Source organism: Poromitra crassiceps, assembly GCF_964638095.1.
Source record: "Poromitra crassiceps genome assembly, chromosome: 17".
NCBI lineage: Eukaryota > Metazoa > Chordata > Actinopteri > Beryciformes > Melamphaidae > Poromitra > Poromitra crassiceps.
The window spans coordinates 20,661,972-20,674,024 of record NC_139635.1 but is presented as its reverse complement, the minus strand read 5'-3'; the positions used below and the strand labels follow the sequence as shown (position 1 = coordinate 20,674,024).

Below are 12,053 nucleotides of genomic sequence, written 5' to 3'. Positions count from 1 at the left end.
CCATCAGAAAAGGTCCATAGCACAGCTCCATGGCACGGCTCAAACGCTGGTCCAGCAGCGTTTATCGATACGGGATTGGACTCCATTACAGCGGGGGGGGGCAGCCTGGACTCAAACGTGAAGGATTTTGTTTTCAGCACGCACCACGCAACCTGCACGTAACACGTCCACAAGTCACTTGTCCTCAGGAAATAGTAATCCAGTTCCTAAACTCTTGACGCCGTGTACATTTCAGCCGACACTGGACATGCTGAACTCTCATGGACACCGGACTCTTTGAATTTGCATATTTTAACTTGTGTTTTAGAAATAAACTCCTTTTGTTTTTAACTTGAACCCTTGTCTGTGTATGCTGTTTGGCACTGCTCCCCAGTAGAAAACAACTGTATTTCACTTTTAAAGTCACACTTCACACCCGTGACACGTCTGTCTCGGTGGTAACGTTGTGTCCTCTCTATTTACAGTCAGGTTGGTTGTCATCATAATGTTACACTGATCTCATATCAGATAATCCAAAATCACCTCTTAGCAGCACATACTTATATCAGGCTACTAGTGGTTTTACTAGTCGACTAGTCGGTGAATGCCCTACCGCACGCATCACCTATTATTTCCAATGCACAGACTTTTTTTCCAGTTCAGGCTGCCGCTGACTTTCTCCTCCTCCACATAGTTGGTCTGATCACTGCAATGTTTCTAACAGGCTCACAGCATGCTGTTGCTTTCTGTTAGTTTGTGGTTTTGATTCATCAAAATGTTCAAAATCCTTAGTACCAACACTTGACTAGCCTGTATTCCATTACTGTACTGTAGTAGTGTACTGTACGGCCACCCCCGGGATGTCATGCGCATGCGCTGACGCAAATAAAGATGGTGGTGCACTAGGCTACAAATAGTACAAAGGCATTTTCAAAAATGTTTTTTCTCAAAAATGGCTTACCATTATAATGTTCTTTTTTATTGTAGTACATCTTAGGTTTAAAATACATGCTACAGCATGCGCTGGGACGCGTCATCAGTGATGTTAGGGTCTGTCACATTCATACACCCTCGCCCAGTAGACCCAGCCAAGGCCGATTAAGACCCCGACCCGCGTCCCAGAAGCAGCCACTCACGGATCAGCCTTCCTACTCTGTCTGCAATGTTGCCCGCGGAAGGGTTGATCATGCCCAATCCGCTGCAATAGAGTTAGTGCTACACCGCAGTATCGGTGCATGGAGGGTCTAAGGCCCTGTGTGGGTGACTCCAGGCCGGGCTCCTCCTACGTTTCACCAGGACGCCTCAAGAAGGCCTGTGCGCTGCACGTCATTCGCCTGCGGCGAGCACCTCGCTCTAGCCTGAAGGACCCCAGGCCGTGCTGATCTTTGCACAGATTTTCAGGAGGCTAATCCGTAGCGTTTGTGGATTTCTCCCTCACGAGAGAGCCAGGATGGGGTGCTAATCCCATCCCGTGCTGGATGCCGTCTCTCCGACCGTCAACTATCTCTCCAGCTTGTCACCAAACTATACTTGGTTTTCACCTAGTCTATTCCTAAGTGTCACTGGCCAGGGGAGCCAGGATTCTAGGTTTAAAATACATACTACAGCATGCGCTGGGACGCGTCATCAATGATGTTAGATTATAATACACAAAGCTCTGTGTAAGTGTCTATTTTCATTGTTTTATGTCCTCTTTAATATTCGTCCTCTTCTAAGTGTGACAGAGAAAATGTGTGTGACTCTCAGCCTTCTAGCACATGTTGCCTCTCTATACCTGAGAGAGTCCAGTCTCCATTGTGGATCCTGCAGTCTAGCAGACAGCAGCTCTCCTGAGGCTCCTGGATGATTGTAGCTCAGGTCCAGCTCTCTCAGATGGGAGGGGTTGGAGCTCAGAGCTGAGGCCAGAGAAGCACAGCCTTTCTCTGTGAGCTGACAGCCTGACAGCCTATACACACACACACACACACACACACACACACACACACACACACACACACACACACACACACACACACACACACACACACAGATAATTACATATAATATGATAATTGGATTACTAAACATGATTTTGCTTACATGAACCATATTGTGATATACATTGGTATCAAAACTGATCCCTGTGCCTATCGTGATATTGTCCCGCGTACCCATAACCAGCTGGCTAGTTATGGGACTGGATGGTTGTGATAGTTGTGTTAGCCAGCACCTCCTGTAAAGTGTGGGGGAGAAGGTGGGGTCTTCTCCTGTAAGTCTTCTTCCTGTAAGCACAACTGATGTCACCCTTCTGGACCTGGAGGGAGGTCCAGGCGTCCAATTCATTGGATGTCATAGATCATTTGTACTCCCATTGTGATGTCATCGGTGATGATGTCATCGTTCCGGTTTCCATTGTGATAACATCGGTAATGATGTCATCACTCACGATAAATCCAGGGATAGTTTCTGGAAGCTGGCTGGATCTGAAGGCCCAGGAGAGGCCCTTTGTTGGGGGGCCATCCTGCCTCGAATAGTTCTGCAAGAGAACCTTTCGAACAGACCGTTTCCCGTAACGTTGGAATATTATTTCATCGCGTGGTGAGTACACAAGTCATAACATGTACATGTGAGTGTTTCTGGTGCTGTTTGAATCTGTATTTTTGGTGACTGAATGGGCTAGGCAGCTGTACAGTAAGTATACTGCCATTGTAGTGCTAAACTCACTAGCAGGAGGGGTGAAACACACTTTCTAATGCACGCACACGCACAGGTAAGAGAAAGTCATTCAGTTTTACTATCGGGAATATGGCAGATCGGTGAATCTCTCAAAATGTTGGTGTGTCCCATTAACAGCTGATCCCAGCATCAGGTTTGTGTTTTCATTTCAGTTGTGAACACAGTTCAACAGAATCTGACAAGTCCTTTATTTCAGGTTTCACAAACAGAGGCAGTGAGGATGGAAATAATGAAATATCTCAGAGGAGAGAAAGTAGAGCTAAATATTGGTTTCTCAGCTGGTTTCAAAAACCACATCAGCAGGAAAATGAGAGAACAGATATTTTCTCTGACATTATGTAAAACAGAATTTAAATGGTCTGTTGAGCAGTAACAGTGATCCTGACCTGAGAGTCTCCAGTCTACAGTGTGGACTGCACAGTCCAGCCGAGAGCAGCTTCACCGCTGAATCATCCAAGTCATTGTTACTCAGGTCCAACTCTCTCAGACTAGAGGACTGGGAGGTGAGAACTGATGCCACTGCTTCACAGCTTCTCTCTGACAGCTGGCAGACACTCAGCCTGAAGGACAGGAAGACATTTGGAAATGTTTTTGTTATATTTAATGTCATTATTGTATTATTTGTACTGACTAGTGATGCGCGGGTCAGGGTTTTTTAACTGCCGCACCAAGCCTTGCGTCATTGGAGCCAGACCGCACCGGCCGACCCGTTAAAATATCTGAAAATGCCCAACCCAACCCAACCCAGCAGCCCACAAACGGCCAATTTAATGTAATGCGTCTCCGGACTCACGCTAAGCGCAGCAGAGCTCTCCAAGGTGTCCAAACTCTGTCTCTGTCCCTCCCTCTCTCTCTCTTTCACTCTGTCACACACACACACACACACACATGCGTGCCGGTGCGCAACAACAGTTGTACTGCTCTGGATGCGTTGCGCGGCTGCTTTCATGTCATTGAGTTATTTCGGCTTCGTCGGCATTACAAACTCGGTTATTATCTGTCTTTCTTCAATTAATCCAAGGTCTTCAAATGGCGGTAGCAGGTAAAGGTAGGCTACAGAAACAGTTCTTATTCTTTCCCATGTCTTTTAATTACCTCATGGGCTCTCAATTGGTCACGTTGCAGTAAAGTTGACAAATGGATCACAGTCGAGTCCACACAGAAAATCTGCGGTGGCATTCGTTTTATGGACACTTCAAATAATAATTACAGCGAATAATCCTTCCAAAATGTTTGTTTTGAGAGCACATACAGTATAGGCTAGTAGTAGTAGTAGTAGTTTATTTGACACAATGTAAAATCCACATAAAAAAGCTTCAAATGAAGACAGTTTACATACATACATACAGGCTACCTCATTTGAAGCGTTTCTTTACTCCACCATGTAGGCTATAGAGAGTGCGGCAGGTGCATGCTGCACTCTCTATAGCCGGCTTCAGACTGATTGTGTGTAGGCTACTTGTGAGAGAGAGTTCACGTCTTAATAAAGGGTTACTATGGGTGTTTCACTGGTCTAGAAAGAGAGCTCCGCACATCTCTTTTTCGGGCAGGTGCGTCGGACAGGAACAGAAATGTCCATCAATTGTAAGGAAAGGAGTCCCGCACACCGTCCAAACTTGCAATTTAAGAGTTTATTCCGTGACGTTTCGGTCACCGACACGTCACGGAATAAACTCTTAAATTGCAAGTTTGGACGGTGTGCGGGACTCCTTTCCTTACAAATGTTTCACTGCTCTAAATTATTTAATAATGTTGCTTTGTCATGTTCTGAGCCTGCCCCGCAGGCTAGAACAGGCTATTCACACATGGTTTTAAGGTGATTGGATAAATAAATCCACCCAATGGCACATGTTACGCTGCACAGCAGGCCAAATAAATAAATAAATAAATAAAGCGGATATAACTTAGGAAACACTTTTAAAACAACTGAATTTAAATAATAATATAAAATATAAAGATGAGAAAGGAGATGATGAAGGGAAGAGAGACAAAAAAGGTTACACAAAATGACACAAAAGTAAGTCCATAAAAGTGTGTTTTACAAATAGTTTTAAAGATGATAGTGAATCTGCAGCCTCACTAAAGTGAAACCACTTTCAGTGTTGAGTCTGAGGGAAAGTCGGAAGGACCTGAAGATCTCAGCTGGCCCTCAGCTCACAGGGAACTAAGAACTCCACAGTGTAATTCAGGACCAAAACTAGCCTGCTTTAAATGTGTTCAGAGACATTTTAACATGAATCTCTCGTTTCGGCTTCATTTCCTCAGAGTTTTGGATACCGTGATGCGTGCACAACTAAGCCTGTGACGTCCACTCTAAATGGGTTAAAAGCGGGACACAGGAAAAAGATTAATGTAAAAAAAAAACTGTGCAGTGCGCACTGAAAGCCTATTGAGGCTAAATAAAACTGTGCCATGATCATTACTGCAGTTAATACGGTAATTCGTCAACAGCCGCCACATGATGTGGAGTTCAGCATGTGGAGTTCAGCATCTTTTAATTATTATAAGAGAATACATCCATGATCTCAACATAAGGACTCTGCAACGCAGCACGTACCTGAAGATTTTTCTATCAGCGCGCGTTCCCGCTGCTCTTTGCAGGAGACAGGGAGAGAAATGAAATGGAGTAACTCCATTGAGCTGTTTTTTTACCACTTTTCTTGACCCATGTGGTAAAACGTTTATTAGTGTTCATTTTTAGTCGTGTCAAGTAAATTTGCTGTGTTGTGAGAGAAAAGCAGCACAGGGTTGAGAACTGAAATGCATTTAAATTCAGTAAAAACAAGTTTGGTGATTCTATTCATGTGCATAATGGTCGTTTCAGAGTGAAACTGCAATACTAGTCTGCACACAATGGCTTTTCATTGTCACTTTTAACTCATTGAGTGCCAGCCACTTTTGGAGAACGGACGCTCCCTGTGCCAGAGTTTCAGAGCTTTTTTCAGTGATTTCTCGAGGCCCACAGAATATTGTGTGATATTACTATGTAAACAATGAACACGCAAAAAGAACGATGAGACTCTTTTCTATCATCAGCAAAAACAGGTTTATTGATATCATTTTCCGTTCTTTAGTTATCAGCCGGAGAAGATAGCTTGATTTAACAAAAAAGAGCCTTTTTTTTCTAGAAGCTGAGATATTGGCCCTTTTGTGAAATTAAACATTTCAAACACATCACTGACTCTGAAGCTAATGTCCTGCTGCCTGGGTCTGTCTGGGTGTTGTGTGTTGTGTGCTGCTCTGCGTGCCCCCCCCCCCCCCCCCCCCCCTCCCACTCCTCAACTGCACACTCCTCCTTATGGGAGGTGGCTCTCTGCTGAGTTTGCTCTGCACTGTGAAGGGTGCGCGACCGTCTATGTGCGCGACATCCAGCTTTTTTACAGCTTCCGCGTGTGTTTGTCACCGGCTCCTATGCTTCCAGTTGAGAATAATAACAAATCCACGGCTGATCATGCGAATTGGCTGTTGCAGCGGACATGGAGGAGCTCAATTGTGGGAGCAGATTGGCTGCTGCTGCTGCAGGCACATCTAACGTTAAAACGCTTCATGCATATCGATGCATACGGATGCGATGCGATTTCCGTTTCCCCAACGACTTATTCTCTGTTTTTCTCTGCCTTTCTGTTAACCTGGAGAGCACTGTCGCCACCTAAGGGTTCTGTAAAATAGGTTATAGACCTCCAATAGCTATAATAGTTGTACAGGAGATGCGGAAGGCTTTGATCGACGTCCCACCGTCAAAAAACGCATTGGACGTCGAAAGACGTCCGTGGCACTCTACGTCACTATTTAATTGGACGTCGAAAGACGTCCATGGCACACAATGAGTTAATGGGCAGTTTCACTAATCACTGTACAATGTAACATGATTATAGGCTATACTTGGCTGGCGGCTGCAGCCCTGCCTCTGACCACATCTCGCAGCCTTGCACCCCGATGTCTGCCACTAGTTTTGCGTGGAAATACTTTAGAAGCAACAAAAACAATGAGGATGCTCTAAGCTCTGTGAGCGAGTGATACATTTAATGTACAGTCTGAGGGTCAAGGAGAGGGTTACTGCACATTTGGGGAAACTCATTTACTTTATTAGGCTGCTATCCAACATTGTTTGGCTATAGAAGGCTGCTGAACGCTATGGAATGCATCTCATCTCTCATGATGATGTCACATTCCCACTGGTTAATATGTAGCTGCTCTATTCTGAAGCAGCTGGAGATGTGACAGTGAATTATGGCTGAGACAAAGGTGTGGTAATCTAATGACAAGATATCAAAGCATGGATGATCTTCTCTCAGTCACTGAGCTTCACTGCTGTGTATATGAAGCTGGATCAAGAAAACTCAAATCCTTGTGTACACCTGCAAGGCAACCTTTGCAGATTCAGGAATCCTGTTTTGAGAGAACAGACCTTAGTTTGGAGAAATGTGTCAAATCAACTGAGAAAAACTGTAAACTGATTTTACCTGAGAGTCTCTAGTCTGAAGGGTGGAGCAGAGAGCAGCTTGACCACTGAATCATGTAAGTTGTTGTTACTCAGGTCCAGCTCTCTCAGATGTGACAGGGTGGACTTCAAAGCTGAGACCAGGGGCCCTATTCTCCCACAGGCCTTCGGCGCTAAAACGGGCCTTAGGCTGGGTTCACACCGACGACCCAAGCCTTGCCTATGCCTTGCCTTTACCCACGCTTTTTAATAGGCGTCCGTTTTAGTCAACGAGGCTGTGTACACCGGCCGCCTGAGCGTGAACCCTGCGTGTACCCACGCCTTGCCTGTGCCTTGCCGATTTTATCGAATAGGCGTGAGTTCTATTTTGAAGCCGACAAGGCGCGTGCAGGCAGACTTCTTCTGTCAAGCCATGAAAGAAAAACGCACAATATCCGTCGGAAATAGCAAAGTCAACTGAATTTCAAAATAAAATGGAGTTACTACAACATGTTGAGCAGAGAGACAGAGAGATTGACGGGTAGCTATCACGTGGGGCTTTCTCCCCGTCGGCAAACAAATCTTCATGAGAGAGAATAGCGACCGAAGAAGCAAGATGGACAATGTTGTTGTGCCAGCACATATTCTTGCAAGATCACCTCTCTAAAATGTCCGACTATAGTCAGACCTGGTTATACATATCCAGCATCAATAGAACATTAAATATATCCGATTTATTTTACCTAGAGTAGAGGCTACCCATGACAATTCTGGACAACACGTGAAAAAATACAGTCGGGAGAGAGGAGAGGCGCTTGTGACTCGGCTCCAGGTTCGGCGTGCAAAAGGCGTGCGGTGTGATCGCAAAAGTGTGTAACAGGTTCACGCCCAGCTCGGCGTAGGCGTGGGTTGAGGCAAGGCAAGGCGTAGGTTGTCTGTGTGAACGAAGCGTTAAACGCAAAAAAACGTGCCTTGCGCCTGCTTCGGGAAGATATCAATATGGCTTTACGCTGCCAAATGCGCTTTAGGCCGAATGGGCGTGGCGCAGTCCCAGAATGGGCCAGAGTGGGCGTGTCGGCCTTAAATCTCGGCGTAATGATATCTTCCCACCTGGCGTAAATTTTGCGCTTTGCGCTTTTGAAAACCAGGCCTATTCAGTGCGCCAGTTGCGCGGAGCGCTCCCCTCTGGCTCTCTCCCTCCCCTCTGGCTCTCTCCTCTGTCACCCTTCTCTGTGTCACTCTCTCCCTCTCTCCTCAGTCTGACAGGCACAATACGACTCTCTCTCTCTGACTCCCTCGCTCAGACAGACACAACACACGTCCTATAGGAAATAGCAGTTGTAAGTTCACTGCCTGTGAATGTCCCAGCATGCAATTGGGTACTCCATTTCGCTACTAAATAGCAACCAAATGAGGCGAAATAGATATAAAAGGTCGATCTAAAATAATGTGTAATGGTAACACAGCCTGCAATTGTAGAACATTTCAATATTGGACCAAATAAAACATCGAAATTAAAACACCACCCTAAGTGAAACATATATGTCCTCCTGGGCCTATATATATCTCTTGTAGATTTAACGTGATTTAGATAAGTGTCAGCGGAACGCGCTTCGGAACGCATGTGCTATACTGTGATGTCCGCTCCAATAACTTGGCCCTACTTCACATTTAGTTTTACAATAAAAACACATTTATGCAATGACTTTACATAATGTAGGGTATATTTATGTGCATCATCCTTCCTGCAGCAGGCGAGAGAAAATGATATCTTTCTGGACAAACTTTCACCAATCTAATAGTCTATATTTTTCTAGCTGATGCATTTAGAACATTTTTTTCACTTTGATCTTGCTAGTGTAGGGTATTTACATGCTTGCAGTATTTAAACTGCAGTTAGATTGGTTTGAGAAGCATCATAATATGGAATAATAGCCGATATATGGAGACAGACAGACGGGATGAAGGGAGGGGGGGGGGGAAGCAGAGGCTTGGGTTTGTCTGGTTTTACTGGACCACTGGAATTGGAGCTTAAAAGGCAAGCTTGTGATTCGTTTATTGCACTTATCCAATGAACTGAAGGTGCATAATTTTACGCTTAAAAGGCGTGGTTGTAATGCGTTAGGCTGAGTGGAGCGCCAGCACCAAGATATCAAGTGCGCTGGTCCACGCCCACTGATCAGCGCTGCGCCAGGCGCTCGGCCTAGAAACTACGCCGATGCAACGATAGGGGCCCAGGACTTCACAGTCAGACTCTGACAACCTGCATCCACTCAGGTCCAGCTCTCTCAGATGGGAGGGGTTGGACTTTAGAGCTGAGACCAGGGCTGCCTTCCAATACCCATACTTGTACTTCTTTCTTGTAGTATGTACTGCCGCTGCCCTCACAAAGTATGGATTGTAGTGTGTAGCATGCATGCAAAATGCATACTATTGGGACACACTACATCTGTCGTCACGTGAGCTTCCTGAACTCCGACCTCTTGCTCACTTCCGCCGACGTCCGCAGCACCACATTTGATTTTTTTTTTTTTTTTCAATAAACAAAGTTTGGCAATAACAAACAGTACATTATACAAAAAATTCAGACTAAGCATTTACAAAATTGGAACAGACAATCAAATAAACAAATTGCTGTTATATTGTAATGTATGTTGTTGTTTCTAATAAACTGATGTGATGATACTTACATGCAGTCTCATTCTTAACAGTATAATAACGTGCATATTTCTGTCAGTGTTTCTGTCAGCTTAATTTAATTATGCCAAATTACTTTAAATTACATTTTGTTTGTTTATTGTCCAATATCACTTCCCAAATAAAGTGCTTTACGAATTTTGTTTATTTATTGTCAAATATAATTTCCATGAGGCTGTTATCAGCAGGCAGATCATAGGCAATGAACGTGACATTTCATATGAAGTTTTTATGATCTTAATTTCAACATAAATGGCGTTATTTTTCTTTAAAGGACGGCTTTACCGTGGGGAATATGAATATATATTAAATCTCACGCCCCTAAGGTTTTAGAATCCGTTGAAATTTTTGAAATTGGAGCTTCACTGCCTGAGTTATCAGGCATCTCTCACATTTTTAGGGAAGCCGGATGACGCGTTACGCGTCACCCGGCTTCCCTCCCCGCTTGCGGAACTTGAGCGCCTATGAACTACAAGTCTTGTGAGCCATGGTCCCGCCTCTAGAGGTCCTCCACGCCCCTTCAGAGCTCTCGACGAAAAGCAAAAGGCAGCCATCTTGTTCAACCGCATAGCATACTGTAGCTAGGTTAGCTTTCCATAGCTCCTTGCCAAGAGACCATGGGCTCTATTCTCCCACAGGCCATCGGCGCTATTACGGGCCTTAACCGCAAAAAAACGTGCCTTGCGCCTGTTTCCGCAAGATAGCAATAGGCTTTAGGCTGCCAAATGCGCTTTAGGCCGAATGGGCGTGGCGCAGTCCCAAAGTGGGCGTGTCGGCGCTAAATACCAGCCTAGTGATATCTTGGGACCTGGCGTACATTTAGCGCTTTGCGCTTTTGAAAAGCAGGCCTATTCTGTGCCTTCACTGCCTCTTCTCTGTCACCCTTCTCTCTCTCTCTCTCTGAGTTCCCAGCATGCATTGTGTTTCTCCATTTCGCTACTAAATAGCAACCAAATGAGCCAAAATAGATATAAAAGGTAGTTCTAAATTAATGTGTAATGGTAACACAGCCTGCCATTGTCAACATTTCAATATTGGACCAAATAAAACATCGAAATGAAAACACCACCCTATGTGAAACATATATGTCCTCCTGGGCCTATATATACCCCTTGTCGAGTTAACGTGATTTAGAGAAGTAACAGCGGAACGCGCTTCGGAACGCGCTTCTAATGGCATCTGCTATACTGTGATGTCCCTCCAATAACTTGGCCCTATTTCACATTTAGTTTTACAATAAAAACACATTTATGCAATGACTTGACATAATGTAGGCTATATTTATGTGCATCATCCTTCCTGCAGCAGGCGAGAGAAAATGATATCTTTCTGGACAAACTTTCACCAATCTAATAGGCTATATTTTTCTAGCTGATGCATAGAACATTATTTTCACTTTGATATTGCTATAGTGTAGCGTATTTACATGCTTGCAGTATTTAAACTGCAGTTAGATTGGTTTGAGAAGCATCATAATATGGAATAATAGCCGATATATGGAGACAGACGGGATGAAGGGAGGTGGGGGGGGGGGGATCAGAGGCTTGGGTTTCTCTGGTTTTGCGGGACCAGTGGAATTGGAGCTAAAAAGGCAAGCGTGCCATTCGTTTATTGCACTTATCCAATGAGCATGACAGTGCATAATTTTACGCCTAAAAGGCGTGGTTGTAATGCTTTGGGCTGCATCTAGCGCCAGCACGACGATATCAAGTGCGCCTGTCCACGCCCACTGCTTTGATCTGCGCCTGCCGCTCGGCCTAGAAACTGCGCCGATGCAACGATAGGGCCCCATATCTCTGGAACGGAAGCACCAAAAGACACGGGACTGGCGGCATTGGAAAGCTCGTCAAATTTTACATCTAGTAGTAGGTGAGTTGAAGTAAGGAAATCAACGCTGAGCAATGTACCCATTTTTACAGAAAATAGTTACAACATCAGATGCGCGTAACTCCTACGAAAATGCCTTAAAATGCATGAATTTTTTTTTATGAAGACATCTCCCGACATATATACATCGGTTTAAATTTGGTGCAATTTGGTGCAATTTTATTTTCGATTTATTTTCGATTTTTTCTTGTTCTCTTGTTTTATTGTCGAAGCCTTCTTCTTCTTCTTTGAGTTTTATGGCGGTTGGCAAACATATATGTGCATTACCACCACCTACTGGAGTTTGATATCAGCCAAATGCCTGAGGGGTGGGCATGTAAACGAAGGCCACGCGAGCCCAGTGCATTGTGGGAAA

The 12,053-nt window shown here is 44.7% G+C and overlaps 1 protein-coding gene across 1 annotated transcript in view; it reads right to left on the bottom strand.

The window, feature by feature from the left end:
- The window catches only part of LOC310792244 (NACHT, LRR and PYD domains-containing protein 3-like), a gene marked incomplete at its 5' end in the record, with an annotated part of 133,906 nt that overhangs the window by 41,621 nt on the left and 80,232 nt on the right, over positions 1 to 12,053 (bottom strand). Inside the window, 2 exons of the mRNA XM_083653971.1 lie at positions 1,754 to 1,924; positions 3,081 to 3,254. Coding sequence (XP_083510097.1) covers positions 1,754 to 1,924; positions 3,081 to 3,254 — 345 coding nt within the window. The remainder of the gene's footprint in view (positions 1 to 1,753; positions 1,925 to 3,080; positions 3,255 to 12,053) is intronic.